The sequence below is a fragment of the Capricornis sumatraensis genome, chromosome 17, assembly GCF_032405125.1.
Source record: "Capricornis sumatraensis isolate serow.1 chromosome 17, serow.2, whole genome shotgun sequence".
Classification (NCBI taxonomy): domain Eukaryota; kingdom Metazoa; phylum Chordata; class Mammalia; order Artiodactyla; family Bovidae; genus Capricornis; species Capricornis sumatraensis.
Genome location: NC_091085.1, coordinates 42,360,434 through 42,386,775, shown reverse-complemented (window position 1 = coordinate 42,386,775; position 26,342 = coordinate 42,360,434). Strand labels below are relative to the sequence as shown.

The 26,342-nt window shown below is 37.3% G+C and overlaps 1 protein-coding gene across 1 annotated transcript; it reads right to left on the bottom strand.

Annotated features, from left to right (window-relative positions):
• Nucleotides 1-5,203: 5,203 nt before the first annotated feature.
• On the bottom strand, nucleotides 5,204-9,700 carry IL2 (interleukin 2). The gene is made up of 4 exons (XM_068990025.1): nucleotides 9,554-9,700; nucleotides 9,399-9,461; nucleotides 6,515-6,661; nucleotides 5,204-5,314 (listed from the first exon to the last, which is right to left on the bottom strand). The coding sequence occupies exons 1-4, from the start codon at nucleotides 9,698-9,700 to the stop codon at nucleotides 5,204-5,206; spliced, it is 468 nt and encodes a 155-aa protein (XP_068846126.1).
• Between the last annotated feature and the right edge of the window lie 16,642 nt (nucleotides 9,701-26,342).

Below are 26,342 nucleotides of genomic sequence, written 5' to 3'. Positions count from 1 at the left end.
TGAATTAAATTTGCCCATTCTGGTCCATTTTAGTTCACTGATTCCTAAAATGTTGATGTTCACTCTTGCCATCTCGTTTGACCACTTCCAATTTACCGTGATTTATGGACCTAACAGTCCAGGTTCCAATGCACTATTGTTCTTTACAGCATCAGACTTTACCTCCATCACCTGTCACTTCCACAGCTGTGTGTTGTTTTTGCTTTGGCTCTGTCTCTTCATTCTTTCTGGAGCTATTTCTTCGTTCTTCTCCAGTAGCATATTGAGCACCTACCGACCTGGGGAGTTCATCTTTCAGTGTCATATATTTTTGCCTTTCCATACTGTTCATAGGGTTCTCAAGGCAAGAATACTGAAGTGGTTTGCCATTCCCTTCTCCAGTGGACCACGTTTTTGTCAGAACTCTCCCCCATGACCCATACATCTTGAGTGGCCCTACACAGCATGGCTCATAGTTTCATTAAGTTAGACAAGGCTGTGATTCATGTGATCAGTTTGGTTTGGTTCAGTTCAGTTCAGTTCAGTCACTCAGTCATGTCCAACTCTTTGCGACCCCATGAATCACAGCACGCCAGGCCTCCCTGTCCATCACCAACTCCCGGAGTTCACTCAGACTCACATCCATCGAGTCCGTGATGCCATCCAGCCATCTCATCCTTGGTCGTCCCCTTCTCCTCCTGCCCCCAATCCCTCCCAGCATCACAGTCTTTTCCAATGAGTCAACTCTTCGCATGAGGTGGCCAGAGTATTGGAGTTTCAGCTTTAGCATCATTCCTTCCAAAGAAATCCCAGGGCTGATCTCCTTCAGAATGGACTGGCTGGATCTCCTTGCAGTCCCAGGAACTCTCAAGGGTCTTCTCCAACACCACAGTTCAAACGCATCAATTCTTCGGCGCTCAGCCTTCTTCACAGTCCAACGCTCAGATCCATACATGACTACTGGAAAAACCATAGCTTTGACTAGATGGACCTTAGTCAGCGAAGTAATGTCTCTGCTTTTGAATATACTATCTAGGTTGGTCATAACTTTTCTTCCAAGGAGTAGGCGTCTTTTAATTTCATGGCTGCAGTCACCATCTGCAGTGATTTTGGAGCCCCCCAAAATAAAGTCTGACACTGTTTCCACTGTTTCCCCATCTATTTCCCATGAAGTGATGGGACTGGATGGTTAGTTTTCTCTTATTGTGGTTTTCATTCTGCCTGCCCTCTGATGCATAAGGGTAAGAGGCTTGTGGAAGCTCCCTGATGGGAGGAATCTGGGTCTTGTGCTAATGGGCAGGGCCATGCTCAGTAAATCTTTACTCCAATTTTTTTGTTGATGGGGTGATGGGGTGAGGCCAAACTATGGGAGCACCTTCAAAAAGATTTATGCCAGCACTGTTGTATTCAGTGCCTCTGACCCTATGGCAGGCCACTACTGATCCACGCCTCTACTGCAGATTCCTGGATGCTCACAGGCAAGTGTGGCTCAGTCTCTTGTGAGGTCACCTTTCTCCTGGGCCCTGGTGTTCACAAGGTTTCATTTTCACCCTCCAAAGTCTGTTTCCCCAGTTGCATGGAAGTTCTGTAATCAAATCCCACTGGCCTCCAAAGTCAAATTCCCTGGGGTTTTTCACTCCCTTTGCTGGATCCCCAGGTTGGGAAATCTGTTGTGGCTCCTAGAACTTTCTTAACAGTGTGAGAACTTCTTTGGTATAATTGTTCTCCAGTCTGTAGGTCATCTGCTCAGTGGCTCTGTGGTGGGATTAATGGCCCTCCAAGAGGACTTAGGCCACATGGCATTCCTTCCAGGTCTGCTGCAGCTAGAGAGCCCCTGTCCCTGAGGCAGGCCACTGGTGGCTGACCCATGCCACCACAGGAGATACTCAACACTCAAAGGCAGGTCTGGCTCAGTCTTTGTGGGATCTCTGAGTCCTGGTGCGCACATGGTTTTGTTTGAGCCCCCCAAGCATCTCTGGTGGGTATGGGGTTTTGATTCTAAACACAATTTTCCCCCTCTTACAATCCTGTTGGGGCTTCTCCTTTGCCCTTGGACATGGTGTATCTTTTTTTGGTGGTGTCCAACATTCTCCTGTTGATGGTTGTTCAGCAGCAAGTCACAATTTTGGACTTCTCACAGGAGAAGATGAGTGCATGTCCTTCCACACTGTCAGTGTCCTAGAATTCTTTACCTGGTGGTAAATTCCAAATTCTCTATTCTATGACATCCAAGTCTGGTATTCTTGCATTTTGGGGATTGGTATAATTTTCCACTGACCAATACAATTGGGAAGAGGAAGTTAAGTGCTGCCCCACTGAGCTTCCAGGGTTCCAAATAGTGTTACCTATTATGTAGCAGCTGCCTTTGTTGTATAGTGGGATATTGATTTCCTCTTGTCATCAAATCAGTTACTCTCCTAGTACAATATGTACCTGTTGGTTCAACTGCATGAAAAGCCCCTAAATGCCCAAAAGGTAGTCTCAGCTCCCATTTAATCAGTTTTCTGATAAAAGTTAATATTCCTGCCCCTTTAAGCAGTACGACCATAAAATCGACTAAGCTAAGATTTCATTAATGGGAGGTAAAGAAAATTTTTTTCACATGAGTCATTTAGTATAATAATGAGATGGACTGCTTTTACTTGTACTTTTTTATTCCTAGACCTATGTTCTCTGGCTCTGGGGGAGACTGTACAATATATTGGCTGCTGATTTAACACTAATAGAGCATTCTTCATTTGACCCTCACAGTATCGTTCCCAAGTAGATGCCCTAACTGAATCTTCAACAAAGCATTTCTCTGTCTAACCAAGTCAGCTGCTTCTAAATAGTAGAGCCTATAGTAGAGAGAGAGCGGTGAAATCCATGGGCTTGATCCTATTGGCACACTTCTTTTGCCATACTATATACTTCGGTTGGAGGCAGTGTTATGATGGATAAGACATTTTGTAAATCTACTCACAGTGGTGCTGCAGAACACTTGAGGCAAAAAAGAAAGAAAATCTGTGTTTGAAACATCAATCTGTTCTTTTGAGGACAAAATACTGCTCATGCCATGGTAGGAGAGGTCCAGTATAATCAATCCCAACTGGGGTTCTTTTAGGGAATGGTGCTATACTGAAAACTCAGCATTGACATGCTTTGGGGAGCTTGAGTACTCACAGTGGCAGTAGCCAGGTTACCATTTGTAAGTGAACGACCATGTTGTTGAGCTCTTTTTTTATTTCCATACTTGTTACCATAGAATTTTGTTTGTGGACCTATTGAATAAGCACTTTATTGGCCAAGGAAAGAGACTGGCTGACATCCTCAGAAAGAGTCATCTTGTCCATCTGAACAATGAAACCCTTCATTAATATCTTCAGATCTTCTGCCCATTCGAAGAGAGCCATTACATACTTCTTCTCCAGAACTTCTTGTCACTAATTTTACATTTTTTCTTCATATCCCCAGTCATCTGGCAGTCTCATTCATCACTTTCCACAAGTCAGTCTATTCTAGATCCAAACCTCTGTCCATTTCTCCTTAAACATGCAACGGGAAACCAAGTTTGAATAGGGTTATTCTTCTGGGATCGTCTATTCTGGCTGACACCAGCATCTAGTACAGATCTGTTTGAACCATGCTCTTTTCTCTCTTGTAATAGGGAACTCCCCCAAGAAGCCACAGGAGTGGGCTAAGGGAGAGGGATTAAACCAGGTTCTGTGAGAATCTAAACTGCCTGTTTATGAAGTTGACTTGTCCCTCTTGGATCTCTTTAGGCCTACTCACTTGCATTTTATAGTGAAATGCTGCTGTGTTGCCCAGTGTTAAATGGTTCAGTCCATCAGTTAATAACTAGTTCATGATGGACAGTTCAGGTTGCAGAATCATTTGGTGTCCTGTGGTCAGACATTTGTCTCTACCAGGATTTTGCTTTTAAACGGGGAATTATCTGCAGAGTAGGGTGTGGTCTTTCTAAAAACTGTAAAACTGTGTGGTCATTATCTTTCAGGGATTTTCTAGAGGCTTTTAACAATACTTCTATCACAAACACTTTGAATACCACTCGGTCTTCTGGGTCATATATCTCATGTGGCTGAGGAACTTGAATTGAGGGCTGGACCTGCAATATAGCCCTTTCTTGCTGGGGGCTTTACTCAAAACTGACAGCATTATAGAGTTACCCTTCAAAAATGAGTCAGCATAGTGTATGTAGCACACTTTCAAATTCCAGAGGCCCACCAAGCTTTGTACTTCTTTGCAGTTGGCCTTTCAAGACACAGAATCTTGTCCTCCACTTTAAAGGAAACTCCTAACGTTCAAGACACTACTGGACCCTTAGAAACTTCATTTTTGTGACACATCCCTGAACTTGTTGCCCTTCTTCTACCCCATATTTGTCTTATTCTTTTACTACTCCTACCTGTTTCTTGTCAGCAAATCCAGTTAACAGCACCAAAGTCATTGACCAGCATGGTATTCTTTGAAATAGTACGATGATCAAGTACTCTTCAGACTAATGAGGACAGAGAGCAGTAAAATTGATAGATCCCTAGGATGAGACAGTTAAGATATTCTGTTGCCCATGCAATTTAAATGCAAATAGCAGTAGCTAGAGACTGCCAGTCAACTGTGCTCTCTGGAATAGTGCTGTGGAGATGTGCTAGGAGGCTTTGTGATCCCTTTGAGCCCTCTGGAGAAGGACTCAAGCTAATATTTCATCAGGCTAAGTCCCCATTCTGACTGATGACTCACATTGGAGTTTCAGAATTACAGGATCCCTCAGGGTCATGTAATAACTTCCCAGAATATCTCAATAATTCCCATTCTTTAGGGAATGGGCTCCCACATGAATATCTCTTCCAGAATTGCTTGGGGAAATTTTTACAGTATATACCTGTGGTCATATTACAGGACCTTCCTTATTCTGTGCTATTCCCAGAATGACAAATATCTGAGTTTGTTTTTATTCATCAACTTTATTAAATAATTTTAGTCAATGACCTGCATAGACATTATATTTAAAGATTCAATATAAAAATAAATACTTTAGGATAAATAATTTAACTGAATTTTTTAGAGCCCGTAGGGCTTACAAAAAGAATCTTAAAAGATCCATATTTATCATCTTAAGACTAATAGTTACAAAAGGTAGGAAAATGTATATCAAAAAATAAATATAAATTTTAAATATTTAAATAAATAGAAAGCCTGATAGTTTAAAATGAGAAGCACACAGTTATCAAGTCATTGTTGAGTAGATGCTTTGACAAAAGGTAATCCATTTGTTCAGAAATTCTACAGCCTTTACTGTCGCATCATCATATTCACATGTGAATCTTGTTTCAGATCCCTATAAAAGAAAACATTTTAATTTTGTTTTAGTTCAAAGTAGTTTACCTTATATACAATTATTTTCAGTTCAAGTCTTATAGAATTATGGCCTTTATTTTCAAGTATATTAAACATATTAACATTCACATTTTCAAATGACCAAAATTATGTGCCTAAATTAGTATATGTTATGATATCCAGATAGTGACATACAAGCTGTAATTTAACTTGTGCTTTTTATTTAGGATGTCTATTAATTAATGAATTTTGTACTTTGACAGATGGGTGAGAAAAGAGAGCCATGAATCTCTCACATCACCCAAGTTCCTTGTATATTTCATGCTTCCTATGCGTTTAAAATTCTTAAGGTCCTGAAAGTGAGTATTACCTCTAAATAAAAAGTTAATTATTTGGTCCATTGGACATTTTACTGGTTGCCATTTTTTTAAACAAATCTCTTAGTTCTTCTACCAAATGATAGGAAAACCTCATTTAAAAAGTAATTTTGGGTAATCAGAATTACCTATTTTGGAAGATGATCTGAAAAAATTTAAAAATATAGTAGGTCCCCTACATCCAAATGAGTTCTGTTCCAAGAGCGGGTTTGTAAGTTGAATTTTGTTTGTAAGTCCTACAGTTAGCCTAGGTACCCAACTTAACACAGTCAGCTATATACTGCTGCTTTTACCCTTGCTTCTAGACATCCTGGGCTTGAAACAAAGATACCCACTACTACTGTACTCTATACAGTACTATACAGTAAAGTACACAAAGCACAATCACTTGTAGAGGATGCAGGCAAATGACAATGTATGACAGACACGTGAACTAACTTTTATGATTGGACATGTGAACGCACATTCACATCTTTGAAAGTCCACAACTTAAAGGTTCGAATGTAGAGGACTTACTGTATATAATGACACCGGTCTCCTTTCTTTGAAGTTCAATTCAGTGTTCTCCCAATCCCAGTTTTGTGTTTAAATGTGAGGGGTGGGTGACAAAGTGCATTGATAGGGGCTTGTCCCTGAGTGGATGGTAGATAGACCCTCTAGCTTACACTTCCCAGATCCACAATTTGTCACCTAACATAAAAATGACTTATATTCATAATGGACTTTAAATGCATGAGTACTTCACAAATACCAAATGTTACACAATGTTAAAATGCCCTTCCATTTATTTTATTTCCAGGAGAACAAATATAGTAATATTTTACCTGTAGTTCCAAAACTATTCTCTTGATATTGTCCATTGAATCCTTGATCTCTCTGGTGTTCAGGTTTTTGCTTGGAGCTAAATCTAGCACTTCCTCTAGAAGTTTGAGTTCTTCTAGTAAACACTTAAGATGTTTCAATTCTGTAGCCTTGAATAGTAGTAAAAGCAATTATCAGGTCAATTTTCCCTGACTAAAGGTCAGAACCAGAAATTAATATCAAAATCTATTTTATTAATAGAAACAGTATATAGTTTGTACCAATTCCCTCTGTTTCTCAGCATTACTATAAAGATGGATCAATATAGTTTACATTATAAGACTGGAAAAATTAGAGTTTAGCTGCCCATAGTTAGCATTAACTGTTAGTTAACAAATAATGAGTCATTAATTTCAGCTTAATTTGGTTTTGCAAAAAAGGCAACATTTCTGCACCCAAATGCAAATTACTGATATAGGTTGAATTATTTTCCAATCTGCGTAGAAATTATTAGAGCTAAGAGTAGTCTTAATTTGGAAGTATAGGCTCACATTCTATGATTCTAATATTTAATAATGTAGGAGTTATGAATCATAGAATGTAAGGGACAGAGGGAGCTCTTGGATGCAATCTGTCACAATCGCAACATTTTATAGATTAGTTAATTGTAACTACTTAGTAATAGCTTGATATAGCAAGGCCCATAAAACTGCATCTTAATTTTTTTACTTTTCTGTAATAATTATAGTAAGATGCATTGTTAAACATAATGTCTCAATCAAATAAAAGTTTACAGTATTTAAAGGATTTTTGGATAGGCTCCCTGATTTAGACATGTACACACACAAGCACACACATATACATACTCATATATATAATGATATTTCATATTTCTATGGTATAAGTTCAAAGTGTTCTGTCCTAAATAAGTCCATTTAAGTCTCACAGCCACCTTTTGACATACATAATACACTGTGTTATCACCATGTTACAAATAAGAAAACTAAATCTCAGAAATTAAGTGTCTTCCCCAAGGCCACATGACCAGGCGATGTGTATGTGTGTGTGTGCTCAGTTACGTCTGACTCTTTGCGACCCTGTGGACCATAGCCCACCAAGCTCCCCTGCCCGTGGGATTATCCAGGCAAAAGACTACTGACTAGGTGGAGCCAGAGTTAGATGTCAGTTCTTTTTCGTTATAGCATTATCATAACAACCTTTGAATTAAATGTTTTTATACCTCTCTAAATTCTTTTGCAAACATGGAATAGTTGTAAAATGGACAAATGAATGGAGTTTATCACATTACTTTTAGTTTCAGATAGATTTTGTGTTGTCATTTAGAAACTGTTAAATTTCAAAGAATTCTACCACCCTGCACATAATCTGGTGTTACCTCACTTTTAGAGAGAGAGGTAGGAATATACCACGTACATTTTATGACATTTTCATCTAATGCCCTTTCAACTTGCTACTATAAATTAACAAGTTTAAAGTTTAAGTTTTTGACATGAACTTGGAGCTCTTTCCCTCAAAATAGTCTAGTGTCTTTATGCTTCTGGAAGTAAGAGTTATGTGACTCTGATTAAGTTAGAGGAGCATCTCTATTTCCTTTTCATCTTTTAAAAGGGTAGTTTGAAAAAAAGGGTGAAGGAAGTGAAAGTGTTAGTCGCTCAGTCATGTCTCTTTGTGACCCCACTGACCTTAGCCCGTCAGACCCCAGTGTCCATGGGATTCTCCAGGCAAGAATAACTGGAGTGGGTTGCCATGCCCTTATCCAAGGGATCTTCCTGACCCAGGGATTGAGCCTAGATCTCCTGCATTGCAGGCAGATTCTTTACGTTTTGAACCATCAGGGAAGTCTCAAAGGGTAGTTTGATATCTAATCTCCTCCAAGGTGTAAGATGGTGATCAATGGAAATTCACCCATGACCCTTAAAACACAGTTTTCTTATAGGCTATTCACCCAAGGACAAGCGCTTTCTAGCATCAGAGTCTTGCCCATTACCTTTTGACTGGCATAACAACTAGGAAACTTGACACACCTAATGTATCTCTAGGAGCTTGGATGATGCTTATCTAACTGTCTGAATCCCCGGACAACCAAATGGAACTTTTAGTCTTGGAATATAAGTCATATAGCATCAGAAGTCTCTAGGTTTATTGACATAAAAAGATGTGTAAGTCCCATTTTTTACTCTATACTCTCCAGGAAGAATTTAGTCTTTGTTATTACTTCTAATTGTTAGTGCTTATATGGCATTTCCCATATGCCAGCCACTATTCTGAGTACTTTACATTTATTCATTAATTCTCACAAAAGTGTATGAAGTATATACAATTATCATTTACATAAGAGACTGTGTCACAAGGAGAATAGGTAACTTGCTCAAAGTTACAAAAGCTTGGACATGGCAGAGCTGAGATTTCAGGTTAAATAATCTGCCCTAGGATCTGTGCTATGGATTAGTGCTATACTGCCTCTTGAAGGAAGATCCTTAAGAATCCTTCCTAAAACAATAAAGTATTTTTTCAGATGGGCTCTCTGAAATCAGTTTTGCTAATTTGAATGGTAAAGTGATATGCTCAAGTATCTCCAGAGTTTTATTTTTAAATAAAAAAGTAAGTCAATACAATCTTTTTAAATATTATCCCAGCAATATAGTGAGAATATTATTCCTCTTTTCCCATTTCCTCTACCCCAAAATATACATAAGTATATATTTTTTAAAAACTGCAAAGCCATTTTTCAGAAGTCCATTATCAAACTTGATGTTTTTTTAAAAAGATACTGAAGTTACTATTTCTTCTCCTCAGATGAGGTGCTATTAATCCAGTTAGTGTGTACATTTTCACATTACTTTCAGTTTTATTAAAATTAAATTGAACATAGAAAGTTGTACTTACGTTAACCTTGGGCATGTAAAAGTTAAATGTATGCATCCTGGAGAGCTTGAGGTTCTCGGGATTCTGAGAAAGCATAACAGATTGTTATTTAAAAAGCAGACTCCAGTTAGAAAAATTAAATGTAATAATTTGAGTAAGAAAGAGAATAAACTTACTTTAACTTTCTCCAAAAGCAACTGTAAATCCAGCAGCAATGACTTCACTTCTTTCATTGTGTTCCCCGTAGAGCTTGAAGTAGGTGCACCGTTTGCAACGAGTGCAAGAGTTAGTGCAATGCAAGACAAGAGTTGTATCTTGTACATTGTGGCAGGAGTTGAGGTTACTGTGAGTAGTGATTAGAGAAGCAGATAGGAAGCTCTAGAACAAGAGAAGCAATTTATACTTTTAATTCTGGAAAAATATGATGGGGGTGTCAAAATGTTTTACATATTACACATACTTTCAAAGATTCTACCTGTGTGGCAAAAAGCATTACCTTTATTTTTCCTCTTCTGATGACTCTTTGGAATTTCTTTAAACCCCCATAAACTGACTGAATGGATGTAGGTGAAATCCCTCTTGGTTACATTAGCCCACACTTAGGTGGCAGTTCTAATTCATACAACTAACGCCTTCTGTATGAAACAGTTTTTCCTCCCTCTTTCTTTAAGGGGGTGGGGATACAAAAATGGCTCATGAAAAATTTCTCTTTGTCATAAAACTGTGCGGAACATGTGGAGCACCGTGTTGTGGTGGACAAGAACAAGAGTAAATAGTTGAAAAGAATAAATTTTTAGATTTGTTGATTAAACAGGAAGAATATTGGTTTCCTGTTCCAGGATGGCTTTACCTTTTTATCTCCACGATGACTGAGCTAATGCATACAATGTGATAGATTACTTCTTACACAATCAGCTAGAGAGGTATTAAAATTAGAATACATAAAATACTCACTGAGTTTGGGGCGCTGTTTTATGCTGTTTTAATTTTAATGTGTTTCTTGTGTCTGTTTACATCTCTTAATGTCTGTTGCACTTTTTTTTATTAGTGTGGTGTTTAACAAATACTTAGAAAACGATTTGCATACAAGAGTACTACTACTGCTAGGTGTGTGTGTGGGGGGAGGGTATTAGTCATTTTTTTACAAATTTGTTTTTGCTCCTTTATTATTTTTTATGAGCATTAAGGGAATATAACGAGAGTTGGAATGTTGCCAGAATCAAGGATGCTTTTTCTTCCTCTCAGTCTCTCAGGGGCCATCTGAGCCCCTGAGAGTATATTAGTCTTTCTCCCTCTTCATGCCCATTTCATTTCTTTCTATCTGTTGAACAGATTACTTGTATTTCTTTAAATATAAGGAAGAAAATGAGCATAACAATAGGAATCCCCAGGCTTGATTATAGGAAGCTTACTAACTGGAATTTATGGATACCGTTTGTATACTTTTAGGAGAAAGACAATATGGCTAGCTTGAGGTGTACCAGTACTGGCCTAATTATTGTGGCTTGGAGTGAGAAAGGCAGGGTAATAAGCAGTCCAGAAGGCCATGATGAGCCATGGAATGTGTATGCGTGTATGTGTGTGTGTCTTGTGGATTGAGAGCAGTTCTCAGGATAAGGGTATTTGGGCTCAGTTACTCCAACATAACTCTTACAATACAGACACCAAAACTCTAGCAATAAAAGTTACCAAGAGGAGTATTCATTACAATTCTTGGAGCACCTTTATGAAAAAATAAAGTACTACAAAAAAACTTGTGACTAACAAATACTCAGAAAAGAGTTTACATTCAAGGGTATTGATGCTAGTTGCATAGTAGACTTTATATGTGCCATGTATAAGGGCTTCTCTGATGGCTCAGCGGTTAAGAATCCATCTTCAGTGCAGGAGATGCAGGTTCAATCCATGGGCCAGGAAGACTCCCAGGAGCAGGAAATGTCAACTCTCTCCAGTATTCTTGCCTGAAAAATTCCATGGACAGAGGAGCCTGGCGGGGTACACTCCATGGGGTCACAAAGAGCTGAAAAAAGCATTCAAAGAGTGCTATGTATAAACCAATCCATAAGTTTCTAGTTTTTATGTTTTTACTCTTTAATAAATTTAGATTTAACCTCTGAAGCACCTGTGACACTGAGTGTAACAATAATAGCTATAAAATAATACCAGATCAGTATCTTTTAGTCATTAGATTGGGTAGGATACCAGGGATTATGTTCATTTGCACTCAGTACAATGCACTAACTGCCTGAATGATGGTATAGATATATACTTCTAATTTAAACTGGGAAAATTTGAGGAAATACTTCTCCAAACCATGTCTTACAACTCCCCCATTTTTATTACCTTATTTATTTTTGTATATTCTGTAAACAGATATTTCCCTAACTCCTATGATACTGTCAGGTATATAGAAAGAAAAAAGTATTCACAGACACATGATTTCGTTTAAGCCTTAGAAGTGATGGTACCATTTTGTGGATTAGAAAATTGAACATCAGAGAAGTTAAATAATTTGTTCTAAGTTATTTAGCCCTTATTTCCAGTTTGAGACAGAACAAGGATTTGAAATCAGAATATTCCTACTCCAAAGTCCACACACTTATCATTTATATTCTTTCTCGAAGAAACATGTGTAATAGAAAAGTCATAGGTAGACAAGGATAAGGCCAGGTAAAAGATGATTACTGCCTTGAGAAAGGTGGATATAAACAATTTTGAAGAAGAAACATGACTTTAAACTGAATTTTGACAACATGGTTAAAATGTAGATATGTAAATTTAAGGTTAAGTTGAGGGTGACTAGGCAGGAAAGTTTATACATTCTGTGAGCATAATTTTTACTTTTTTTTTTTTTTTTTGGTCACACCACAGGACATGTGGCATCTTAGTTCCCTGATTATGGAATAAACCAGTGCCTCCCTTAGTGGAAGTGCAGAGTCTTAACCACTGGATAACCAGGGAAGTCCAGGTTATACTTTCTAAGGAACACAATTGTACTGAAAAAGAACAGAAAAATGGTTCAGTACTTTTTAGCTATGCAGTAGACAATATTCTGAAGAATATGAAACATCTTCCTAAAATTTAAAAACAAGCATTACAGTTCCTAAGGAGGAAAAAAAGAAAAAGCCAGATTAGAGGCAAATAACTTTTTCTTTTAGAAAATATTAGAGACAAATGATCATGCTCTTTTCCTTATTTTTTTTTTTAACTAAAAACTGCATAATGTCTCTCTGTACCTTTCAAATCAAAACCACAAATTTAGCATTAGTTCTAAGGGAAAGGCTATTTGGTAATCTGTGTGTCAACTCTGTTATACTTGTTTCACTTCTTTAAAGACTTTGAGTGTCTCTTCCAGCATCATCAGCTCAGGCTTTTACCCTTCCAGAGTGGAAGGATTCACACCCACACTTTTTTCTGTGTGGGGGCTTTTCCAGCAAGGCCTTTGATGTTCTCAGAGTCTTGATATTTGTATTTCTCCGGCTATTTCCATTAGAGAATAGGTCAGTGTATGGCTGAATTGACAGGACCCTATAGAAAATTGAATTCCTAAGCCCCTGCCTTGTGCTTATTATTGTGTAACAAGCATCATTATAGAAGCTTGGGGAGAAAGCTACAGCAAACATACACTGTGGCAAACTTTCACTTTTTAACATGTCTGACACATCAGCTGGTTTCTCTGGCTATAGCAATAATAGAATCAGTAGTAGACTGCTAACTGCCACGTGTCACACTCCCTATTTCCCCTGTGAAAATAAATTTTACTATCAATAAGCAGCTATTTTAGTTGCTTAGCATTGTTTGTGAGTCTTTCTCAGAGTCAGGAGTAACCCAAGTCCCTAAAGCTGTCTCCCAAAGAGGTTGGTCAGTCAGTTGCATAATTGTCCAGCCATGATTTTCAAGAACTCTGTCTCATGCAAGAATTTCTTCTTTCTGAGCCTTTTCCACAGCTTTGTAAAACTTTAATTTGGTCTGGAGTTTAATGCTTATATTAATGTATGTCTTGTTGGTTTCTCTAAAGGTCTCTTGACTTTTCAAGATGTAGTTCTCTCCCTTTAAAGTTAGAATATATTGTTCAATAAGCTACCTACCATCTAGAGAGATTTTTTACTAGGAACTCTGTTTCCTATGAAAATCCAGATTTCCTCAGGCATAGGATGGTGACCATTTTTTGTCTTTACTAGACCTGTGGTCCTCCATTATGCGATACCCCTTCTGTAAATACGTCTGTGAATCACAATTAAGTCTTATTTGCATGGGGTCTTCCGAGTGGTAAATTTTAATGATGTTCACAACAGTTTGGAAGAATTATTTCTTTGATACTTTTATTTTTTCAAAGTATTTTCAAATTGATTATTTTATTGAGTCGTATTCTGCTGATAAGAAATTTGACATTTGTAGAGGTTGACTTGCCCAAGACCACATTCTTAAATTAGTGGTGAAGTTTAGAGCAAAAGTCAAGGCTTCCTTGTCTCTAATTTCATGTATTTCCCATGTTAAACAGTGATGCCAAATTCTAGGTCCATTATGCTGCATAGAAAAAGCTGAATTAAACTGTGCCCATTTTCCATCTCACGTATTCTCTCAGTAATAGCTGATGAATCAAGTGAGGGATCATCCACTATCCACCTTCACTTAAGCAACACCTTGTCTAAGCAGCTTTAGGATTTCTAAGAATTTAGAGCAGCTGAATTCATATAGTAGCTATAAAAGCTGGGTTTTGCTCATGTCTTTTAATCTCTTTCTGGGGTCTTTTAAAAGCTCTAGAGCATTTGATATTTCCTAACACTTCTCCCATGTTTAAAGTAAGAAAATGATTGTGTCCAATGTGGATTTAAGCTGCATTGTCCTTTTAGGAGTGCAGTGTCCAAGGATGATATGAAAATATGACACACAAGGCAATTGCATTTGTCAGCTAAGAGACAGCTCACACTTAAATGCGATGAGAATGGGAGTATCTTTAAAACCTTTTTTGGAAATTTCCTATTTGTGTAAATATCTGACCCCTATGACAAATCAACAATTACTAGAGGTAGAACATGACAGTCTTCTGATGGTAATAGTAATAGATCTATAAAGCACTTCAAATGCATAAAAGTACTTTCATATCCATTTATCTCATTTCACAGCAAAAAAAAAGTGAAGGAAAGAAATTTTCTGGCTGTATGTATTTCATGAAGACCTTTATTTTCTTGATACATTAAGAATTAAGCGTTGCAACTTATAAATAAATATTAGCTTTCTCCTCTGTGGAAATAAATGCCTTCATTAAAATCACTAAAAATAAAGTTATTATTTATGTTTAAGTTCTCTACTAACCATTGGTTCTTTCCTCTTCTACAGAAGCTTTGGATGCATCATTAACAGTCCATTGTTCCATGATTCCTAATGTTGAAAGATAAACTGAGGCATGCCAAAACTTTTTAGAGTTTATTTGAGCAAAAGTCAATTTGAATCATCCAGTCTAGGGACAGAAGGGAACTCTGGGGAGCTGTACAAAATGAAAGACTTTTACAGCTAAGAAGGGAATGGGAACAAGGAAGTTATATTAGACAAAAGGTGGATTGGTTTTTGCAAGGTTACTTTCCTTTAGGAAATTGCAGGAGTGTATCAAGCAGATTACCTAACTAATGCTGATTAGGCAGTTCCCAGTTGGAGTTTCTGAGAGAACCAAAACTGTAATTAAGTTGTGGTTTACTGATGTGGGGCTTAGCATAAGTGATTCCATTTGGGGCCTGTTGTATTGTTTTTAACACTAGTATATTTTTTAAAGATTGTAGCCTGATTTTTTGTTTAAAAATTATAACATTATCTAATTATAAAATAATTCATATTATAGAAAATTTGGAATATACAAAGAAAGTGAAAAAAATTAAAAATCAACTATAATCTTACTGGGTAGACATAACTGTTGTTATCACATGCAGTATTTATGTCCATCCAGTCTGTTTTCTTGATATGGTTTTACATGCTTTTCTCTTAGTCATGTGTTATAAACATCTCACATATTAAGTATTCTTCTAAAATATTATTTTATAGTTGCATAGAATTCTGTTGTGTGACTGTGTTCTAATATTGGAATTTACATTAATTATGTTCACAATTATGAATAGTGCTGTAATTCACTAAACTATTTTGCACATAAATATTTGTGCAAATTTCTGGTTTTCCTTTTAGGATAAAACCCTAGAATTGGAATTACTGGATCAAAGAGTTTTAAGGCTTTTGATACTTATTCAAAAAGTTCTTAACAACTTAGCACTCCTTATTGGTGGTATAAGCCTATTTTTCTGTACCAATTACATAGTTTTCATATTATCAAATAGGGGTGGAACAAGAGGGAGAAAGCAGTGATGGTAAAATGTATGCTGATTGCTGGTTATACTAATACATTCAGTTCCATATTTGGAATTGGGAATCAAGTAGACCTGAGTACCAGTCCCCTTTATCACTCGCTGGGTGTGTGACCTTGAACAAATTTCTTATCCTCCCTAAGCCTGTTGTTTCATTTCTAAAATGATGTATGGACCTAAGTGGAGTTTTGTGTGAATGACCAATAAAATAGCATATGAAAGCACAAAACACTAATCTGATAACTTTGGATGGCTGAGTAATCCAATGACCTGTTTCTGATACGCTGCTCCCTCTCCGTTTTCTAAGATATTTTTGTTTAATGATGGCATTTGCTTTGCAAGCTGTTTTGATATCATCCAGGTTTACCTATTTGCATAATATGAAGGTTGAAAAAGAAATAGGTGGAGATATTTTACCATGTCAGCATTGCTCAGGTTAAACTCAGGTAAAGTCTAACTAAACCAAATAATTCTTAATCATTCTATAAGGTTGCTAGAGGTAAAATATAATGAAGATATTATCCCATAATATATGTCAGTCCCATTTAAGGAGATCTTTCTCCATTGTAGAGGAGGAACAGTCATTTTCCCTTTATACTTCTATGTGCTCTGCTGAGACTCTTCCCCCCACATACACAGACCATACCCCCCACCTCCATAATAAAAGACAGATTACTAGGAGAAAAAATAAACAATTTTAAGTACATACATATGTACCTATAGGAGCCGTGTAAAGATTTGAGCCTCAAAAGGCAGCCAGATGGTTGAGGCTTAGAGACCATCCTAAACTAAGGAATGGGATAGGGGTCTGGAGCTTCAGGATCTGGGGCTTCAAAGAGGGGAAAGGTGTTTCCTGGGAAAGTGAGAAGAGGAAATGTTTGGTAAGTAAAGGTTGCTCTGCCATGCAGATACATCTCTCAAGTTAAAAAAATTATCTTTGTTACATAATTGCTTTCTTCCTGGTACAGACCCCTCTGGAAATTTCCCCTGTAAGTACAGATTTCTCTTATAAAAGGGTAATTTTTACTCTGTTTTCAGAAATGTTCCTGTGTCTGCAGTTTCTCAAAATAATCAACTAGAAATAATTCTTACAGCCAAGGAAGCATATTTTGGGGTGGCATATTCTGCTGCGCTTCGCCATCAAAATTGACCTATCCTGATCTGAGTCGAAGAACAATCTCATTCCTCTGAAACAACCAAAACTCTGAACGTTGACTAACATCCTCCGATGTGCCTAATTATTAACAGTGTCTGCTTGGAGTGCTGTTTTGAGAATAATTCTGTCCTCAGTGAAGTGCACATAGGTATATGAAGTGCACTGAAGTATATTCAGTCTGCAGTGGGCTCTGGGATGTGGAGTAACAGCCTGCATGCCAAGTTTTTAACATTTCCGCTCTATGCTCATGCTTTGTTTAGGCTGAGTTCCAGCAAACTTTGTTATTTGTTTTCAAGAGCAGGATAGATTAGAAGCAATTGTAGGAATTGGGCTGCCTGCAGAATAAATGATTGTCAGTGGTTAAAAGTATTTTAAAAGTGAAGGAGATATGAGGACCAAAGGAAAGCACATTCTTCTGAAACTTTAGTATGTGCTCCAGTAATCCGATGCACCCTAATAACTATTTATAGTAGCAGAATATAATGACTAATATTCACAGTGATGACCTACCTCTTCAAAAAACATTGAAATTATGCTTTGCCTTATTAAAATCTGCTTTGTTTAGGAAGTCAAAATATATGTAATATTTTTAGGGAAGATTCTATTACAAATGTTCAAAATAAAAACAAATCTGATATTTTAGCTAAAGCAAATGAGAGCATGTCTTCACATGTCTGCAGACCAAGTCAAAAATAATTATTATAGAAGACAGCAGTGCTAGAGAAGAGGAGGGAGTCAAACAAATCAACACTCTACTGGGCCTCTCATGCAAATCATAGAGAATGAAAGGAGGAGCCAGGCTCTTTAAATAAGATGTAACCTTCTGTTACAGGGAACAGCAGAAAAGCTTCCATATTACCTCACAGTTACTCAGCTTTTTATGCTGGTAGAGCTTCTAGAAGTAGATAGGTGGCTGATTTTAGTCAAACTTGCCTCATATAATCTTTTAAAATTTATTATTATATGCTTTATTCTTAATTCTCTACCTCTGACAGTATTAGGCAAATAATTCTGGACTACTCAGCGGATGATTTCATTTCACCTCTTAGGCCAAAATTGTCTATAGATTAACTCACATATATTTCTGTGTGTGTACTTGTATGTGTGTATACTAGATATATTAGTAATTCCTATTTTTTGAGAATTTGGACAAATATTATCCATAGAATAAGAATGTATTAAGGAACTCACACTGCCAAAACTCTTTTTCATTTGGTTTCATTTTAATTTGATTTCATAAATTGTAAGCCAGAATTATCACCGATTTGTTGTTGTTGTTCAGTTGCTAAGTTGTGTCCATCTCTTTGCAACCCATGGACTGCAGCATGCCAGATTTCCCTGTCCTTCACTATCTCCCAAAGTTTACTCAAATTCATTGGGTTGGTGATGCTGTCTAATCATCTCCTCTGCTGCCCTCTTCACATTTTGCCTTCAATCTTTCCCAGCATCAGGGTCTTTTCCAGTGAGTCGGCTCTTAGCATCAATAGATGAGGTTATTTTAACCTAGGAGGAAAATCTTGTAAGTTTGTTGACAGTCATTAAGCTTCTAACCATACTGAAGGTACACAGTCATTGAAAATATTTATATTAATGACACTTTTCTTATGCAGAACTAATAAGGAAAATTGAGATCCCTCCCTCGTCTCACCTTTTACATGTTTCTCACATTGTAAGTCAGCAATATAGGACAGTTCTTACAAAACCATTGGGCTAATATTAAAATGTGGAGTGTACCAAAAACCTAGTTATTTCTAGCATCCCTTTCATTCCTAAGCAGAGGGAGTAAACCCTTGGTGCAACCCATGGACCATCTGGAAGGCACCCTAGATGTGGGTATAATGGGCATCTTTAAAGTTGTTTTATTCTGAGTTTGGGTAAGTTTGAGGGGAAGAAACACCAAGAAGAATACTCAGAGGTGAATCCTTGCTCAGGTAAGATGCAGGTACAGTTTCTAAAAGAATAGCTGAAGGTTGGCTGCTTCATGGACCAGATTGATGGTGAAATGTTTTCAGTATAGCAGCTGGTAATGTAATGCTTAAGAATTTGACCTCTGTAAGTGAGGAATCATTTGATATAGGACTACCTATAAAATGATAAGAGGCAGCATAAAAGTACAAAAAAGTATTCTTGAGGTGAGGCAAAAGTTAACATGTTTTCTGTGTTGAATATGCAGAAGACAGTAATTTTATTATACCTCACATTGTAGGTAGACTATGTAATCCAAGATAATTACAGTCTTTGCTCCAGCATTCTCTCTGTATTTGGCTATGTTGGTTGTGGTGGTTAAAATTTCAGCTATTAGGAATACTTTTATGTGGTTATAATATCACTGAAAGTTATATTGACATGCCCATATACAACTTAGAAGAATAAAATGAAATCTAGTATACCCTAGATTTTAAAATATTAATTCATTGTTCTCTACATTAACATGTTGGGGGGCGGGAATGGAACAATAAGAATTTGATTAAGCATTAGGGATGATTTAAGTTTAAATTATATGGTACTGTTTCCTAGGGAATATAAATTCAAGGGCCACATGACAGTAGTGAGGGTAGGACCACATGAGGGTCTCAGATGGCCTGGGTAACAGAGCCTGAAAGGAGAAAGAACAAACAATCTATTGCAGGCTCATCTCAATCCAGTCCTACAGGAGCAGCTATGAGACACGGGATTACTTTGGAACTTCCTGAATACCTTATTTTCTTCAGATACAAAGGCATTTTTAAAAGTTACCCTGTTATTTCTGTTGTAGAGAATGCTAATTTCCTCCTAATATCTGTTCTTCCCTCTTGCTTAGAGAGTGAGGTCCTGAGTTTTAACTGGATACAGTACTGCTCCCTGGTAAAAATCATATTCCCTGGTTTTTCTTTGCAATGAGGTGTGGCCTTGCAGATATGATAACCGAGTTCTAGTGACTCTCGGACATAAAGACAGGGTACCACACTGTAGGAGTGTAAGAGCTGAGAGCTAAGATACCAATACTTTCATGAAACTAGCAAATCCACTCTGCCAAGTTCCTGAATTGCTTTATGTGAGAGCAAAGTAAACATATCTGCTTAAGATACTTTTATTTTGGGTTTTTGATTATATGTCTGTAACAGTACTATATGAGTTCATTAGTCTTTGTTCTTTCTTAAACAATCCTATTTGGTTATTTTGAGTGCAAAATATTCAAGGTACATGATTAAACATCATTACGGGCTATGATGTACAAAAATAAGTTGCCATCCCTAGGCCACAGAATTTTATATTTTAGCAGGTAAATGCATGGAGACAGTAAATGCATGGAGATGGGTAGGTAGTTAACTGCTAACTGTCAAATTTGGTGGCTTCTACTGGTCATGTATGGATGTGAGAGTTGGACTGTGAAGAAAGCTGAGCGCCGAAGAATTGATGCTTTTGAACTGCGGTGTTGGAGAAGACTCTTGAGAGTCCCTTGGACTGCAAGGAGGTCCAACCAGTCCATCCTAAAGGAGATCAGTCCTGGGTGTTCTGTGGAAGGACTGATGCTACAGCTGAAACTCCAATACTTTGGCCACCTCATGCAAAGAGTTGACTCATTGGAAAAGACTGTGATGCTGGGAGGGATTGGGGGCAGGAGGAAAAGGGGACAACAGAGGATGAGATGGCTGGATGGCATCACCGACTCAATGGACATGAGTTTGAGTGAACTCCGGGAGTTGGTGATGGACAGGGAGGCCTGGCGTGCTGTGATTTATGGGGTCGCAAATAGTTGGACACGACTGAGCGACTGAACTGAACTGAGCTGGTATAAAAATAGACATGAGATCAATGGACTAGAATTGAGAATTCAGAAATGTACTTTTAATTTTAGTCAATTGATTTTTGACAGGGATGCTAAGATAATTCAGTGAAGGAAGAATAATCTTCAACAGCTGGTGCTGGGACAGCTGAATATCTATATTTGAAAAAATGAAGTTGCACTTTTACTTTATACCATATACAAACATTAACTCAAAATAGACATGAAATTATGAAACTAATTGAGTAAAATATTCTTTGAATCAGATAATGATTTCTTAGCTATGTCTATAAAAGCAAAATCAACAAAAATAATAAATTATACCTCACCAAATAAAGCACCTGCCTCCAGTGCAGGAGACCCGGGTTCGATCCCTGGGTAGGGAAGATCCCCTGGAGAAGGAAATGGCAACCCACTCCAGTATTCTTGCCTGGAGAATTCCATGGACTGAGGAGCCTGGTGGGTTGAAACCCACGGGGTCACAAAGAGTCAGACATGACTGAGTGACTTTACTTACTTACTTATTTACTTAAAATTTAAAACATCTGTGCTTCAAAGGACACCATAAAGAAAGTGAAAAGATGATCCACAGAATAGGAGAAAATATTTGCAAATCATATATCCATATAAATTGTTGTTTATATCTAGAATGTATAAAGAACTCTTGCAAAGGACAAATAACCCAGACTTAAAGTGGCCAAATGATTTGATATTTCTCCAAAACAAGATGTATACATGGCACATAAAAAGATGCTCAATATCATTAATCCTTGGGGACAGGCAAACTAAAACCATAATGAGATGCCTCTGCATACCAGTTGGTATAACTGAAATAAAGACTCTATAATGTGTTTGCAAGGATATGAAGAAATTGAAACCATGATGCATTGCTAGTGAAAATGTAAAATAATGGTCCAGGTGTTTTGGAAAACAGTTCCTCAAAATATTAAACCTAGAGTACCTGCAGTTAAGTTCAGTCACTCAATTGTGTCTGACTCTTTGCGACCCCATGAACTGCAGCATGCCTGCCCATCACTAACTCCCAGAGCTTGCTCAGACTCATGCCTATCGAGTCCATGATGCCATCCAACCATCTCATCCTCTGTTACCCTCTTCTCCTCCTGCTTTCAATCTTTCCCAGCATCAAGGTTTTTTCCAGTGAGTCAGTTCTTCACATCCAGTGGCCAAAGTATTGAGGCTTCAGCATCAGTCCCCCCAATGAATATTCATGATTGATTTCCTTTAGGATGGACTGGTTTGATCTTGCTGTCCAAGGGACTCTCAAGAGTCTTCTCCAACACCACAGTTCAAAAGCATCAGTTCTTTAGCACTCAGCTTTAGCACTCAGTTTTTTATGGTCCAACTCTCACATCCATACATGACTACTGGAAAAACCATAGCCTTGACTAGATAGAACTTTGTCAGCAAAGTAATGACTCTGCTTTTTAATATGCTGTCTAGGTTGGTCATAACTTTTCTTCCAAGGAGCAAGTGTCTTTTAATTTCATGGCTGCAGTCACCATCTGCAGTAATTTTGGAGCCCAGAAAAAGTCTGTCACTGTTTCCACTGTTTCCCCATCTATTTGCCATGAAGTGATGGGACTGGATGCCATGATCTTAGTTTCTGAATGTTGAGCTTTAAGCCAACTTTTTCACTCTCCTCTTTCACTTTCATCAAGAGGCTCTTTAGTTCTTCTTCACTTTCTGACATGCAGGGTGGTGTCATCTGCATATCTGAGGTTATTGATATTTTCCTGGCAATCTTGATTCCAGCTTGTGATTCATCCAGCCCAGGCACTTTGCCTGATGTATTCTGCATGTAATTTAAGTAAGCAGGGTGATGATATACAGCCTTGACCTACTCCTTTTCCAATTTTGAACCAGTCTCTTGTACCATGTCCAGTTCTAACTGTTACTTCTTGACCTGCATACAGGGTTCTCAAGAGGCAGGTAAAGTGGTCTGATATTCCCATCTCTTGAAGAATTTTCCACAGTTTATTGTGATCCACACAGTCAAAGGCTTTAGCGTAGTCAATAAAGCAGATGGAGAAGGAAATGGCAACCCACTCCAGTATTCTTACCTGGAGAATCTCATGTACAGAGGAGCTTGGCAGGCTACAGACCATGGGGTCACAAGGGTCAGACATGACTTAACAACTAAACCTCCACAACCAACCAACCACATAAAGTAGAAGTAGATGTTTTTCTGGAACTCTTTGATTTTTTGATGATCCAGCAGATGTTGGCAATTTGATCTCTAGTTCCTCTGCCTTTTCTGAATCCAGCTTGAACATCTGGAAGTTCACAGTTCATGAACTGTTGAAGCCTAGCTTGGAGAATTTTGACCATTACTTTGCTAGCGTGTGAGATGAGTACAATTGTGCAGTAGTTTGAACATTGTTTGACATTGCCTTTCTTTGGCGTTGGAATGAAAACTGACCTTTTCCAGTTCTGTGGACACTGCTGAGTTTTCCAAATTTGCTGGCATATTGAGTGCAACACTTTCACAGCATCATCTTTTAGGATTGAAATAGCTCGACTGGTATTCCATTACCTCCACTAGCTTTGTTCTTAGTGATGCTTCATAGTGATGCTTGACTTTGCATTCCAGGATGCTTGGTTCTAGGTGAATGATCAAACCATCATGGTTATCTGGGTCATGAAGATCTTTATTGTATATTTCTTCTGTGTATTCTTGCCACCTCTTCTTAATATCTTCTGCTTCTGTTAGGTCCATACCATTTCTATCCTTTATTGTGCCTATCTTTGCATGAAAATTTCCCTTGGTGTCTCTTAATTTTCTTGAAGAAATCTCTAGTCTTTCCCTTTCTATTGTTTTCCTCTATTTCTTTGCAGTGTTCACTTAGGAAGGCTTTCTTATCTCTCCTTGCTGTTTGGAACTCTGCATTCAGATGGGTATATCTTTCCTTTTCTTCTTTGCCTTTAGCTAGCTTTCCTTTTCTCCTTTCTCCTAGAGTACCTTATGATCCAAAATTCTACTAGTTATATACTTAAGAAAAATATATCTACATAAAAACTTGTATACAAACATTCATAGTAGCATTAATCAAAATAGCCAAAAAGTGAAAACAACCTAAATGCCAATCAGCTGGTGAATGGATAAATAAGATGTGGTATGCCCATACAATGGAACATTATTTGGTGATAAATATTCAAGTATTGATACATTATACAACATAGATAAAACCTGAAAATGTTAATCCTAATTTCAAGCAACTGGTCACAAAAAGCCATATGTTATATGATTCCATTTAAATGAAATGTCCAGAAAAAGCAAATCCATCATGTAGATTAGTTATTTCTAGAGACTGGAATAAGGTAGAATAGGAAGTGACTGCTAAGGGGTATGATATTTCTCCTTTCAGGTGATGAAAATGTTCTAAAATTAGATAGTGGTGATGTCTGCACCACTTTGTGACTATACTAAAAGCCACTGAAATGTATATTTATGGTATGTAAACTGTCTCAAAGCTGTTAATTTTTTTTTTTTTTTTGCCAGCTTTACAATTGTGGTTAAACATACACGGTATGCTTTTGGTTTGTGGCTAAACTGAAATAGTATCTTCAAATGAAGCTACATTTGTCTCTAAGAATTGCATATTTAACAATATTTTTAAAACCTTTGTTATTACAATTAAGAAAAATGAACTGGGTTAAATTTTTAATTGTCTTTATTGTTACATAAAGATATCACATGGCATTCAAGTATAATCCTTAAGTCCCAAACATCGTAGAAGTGGTAATGCTTTGTCTTTGAGTGGTATTTGAAAATGGCATCATCCAACACATTATTATATTTGAATGCTTGAAAAATGTATTTTAAGATTAATTACTGTACCAGCAAATACTATAGAAATGTGGCAGTGGTTGCAGAAAAGATGATTCCATGGTTTTCCCTCTCACTTGCTAACGGTTCCACATAGTATGACTGCTCAAAATAACAACAAAAAACTTTTTCTTTATCTTGTACTCCATATTCAGTCTGTCAAAAATCTTGTTGGTTCTATCCTCAGAATTCATCCTTGGTCTACCACTTATAACCACAGCTCTCTCAACCACTCACTATCATCTTTTGTTTAAGTATTTCAGTAATTCAAATTGATGTTCCTTCTTTCGATTTTTGCCCCACCACAAGCCTCTTTTTACACAAGAGACAGAGTGGTCCTTCTAAAATCTGAATCAGATTACATCATGGTGACCAGAACCTTCTAGAGAAAGTATAATAAATGCCAAATTTATTAATTGGCTTACAAGGTGCCCCTAATCTGACCTCAGTAATATCATCTTCCACTCTTTCTCTCCTGCCTACAGTTACATTGTTCTCCTTACTATTCCTTCAATAAAACGGCCTGTGACAACTTCAGAGCCACTGCAGTTGCCCTTCCTTCTGCTTGAAATGTTCTCTACCCCAACATCCTCTTGACTTCCCTCACCTTCTTCAATTCTTTTCTCATATGTCTTCCTCTCCAAGAGACCTCTGGTCCTCTTATTAACATTGATCTCCCATAAACTAAATATCTCCCTTCCCTGCTTTTCCCCCTTCTGCAGCTTATTATCACTTTATAGTACATTGCATTATTTTCTTACTTAATCATTAAGTGTCTGTGTTTTTCCACTGTAATATACACTCTGTGAAGGCAGGGATTTTTGTTTGTTTGTTTTCCCTGTTATACCCCCTAAGGCCTATAACAGTGTCTGACACATAGTTGTCACCCAATAAATATTTATAGTAAGCCATTCTGAGAAAGTAGGAATTTTCCCACATATATTGGAAAGATATTGATAGATTTTATATTTCCATTATATAAAGATTCCTCTAGTAGTAGTATGGAGGAAAATTTGGAGGAGCTAAACAAATAAAACAGAAAAGACTTTATCGCATATCAAACACTTTTGCAGAAACACTCTATAGGGAGCCTGAACATACCTTAGGAAGACAAAATGTCATTTCCTTGGGAAATGCCTTGATTATTTAAATAAAAGTCTGCATTTTTTGCCGATTTGTGAGCATGAGGTACACTCTCAGGCTTGTATGTAAATTTACCGTGTGCTATTTGTTATTGAGAGATTTTAAATGAAGCAATGCTATGCTACAATATGGAGTAAGTTTGAGTGTTGAAAGTTTGTTAGGAAAAGTTGGAGTAGAGGGAAAATGTGGATTACTAAGGTGCTGACACAGAAATATTTTATCATGGATAAGCAAGGAAGTTATTGTTTTTCTCATGACGGCCAAAAACAACAACAACTCTCAGTAGATATTGTGTAATATTCTGGATGGAAAGAGTTACTACATCTCAAATGAGTGCCTGAATTCTAAGGGACCAGAAGAAGGTGTCCTCTGAAAAGAGTTTTGAGAGCATCAAATACAAAAGTGAAGATTCTCCTTTGTTGATTTACAATATGTGTAGTCAAGTGCATGTCCCATGTTTTTGTTTTGATGTCTATGTGTTATCTGAAATGATGAAAAATTGGACTTTCCATGGAACTCTGCCACCCTGATTCTACTCTTTCTGGTTAAAATTGCATGCTTTTATGGTTTTCTCATTGCGATTATGCCACATGTTTTGAGAAAAATATGATGTGTTTATACTCAGGTAGATATAGTTTTTGTTTCACAATTACCATAACCAATTAGTATGACATGGAGTTTATTCCCTAACTTTGTATTTTAT

Coding starts and splice junctions, on each gene's coding strand:
- IL2 (XM_068990025.1), bottom strand. CDS start 9,700: ATGTACAAGATACAACTCTTGTCTTGCATTGCACTAACTCTTGCACTC. Junction 6,662..9,398: donor TTTACATGCCCAAGGTTAAC/GTAAGTACAACT, acceptor CTACTATTCAAG/GCTACAGAATTGAAACATCT. Junction 5,315..6,514: donor GAATAGTTTTGGAACTACAG/GTAAAATATTAC, acceptor TTTCTTTTATAG/GGATCTGAAACAAGATTCAC.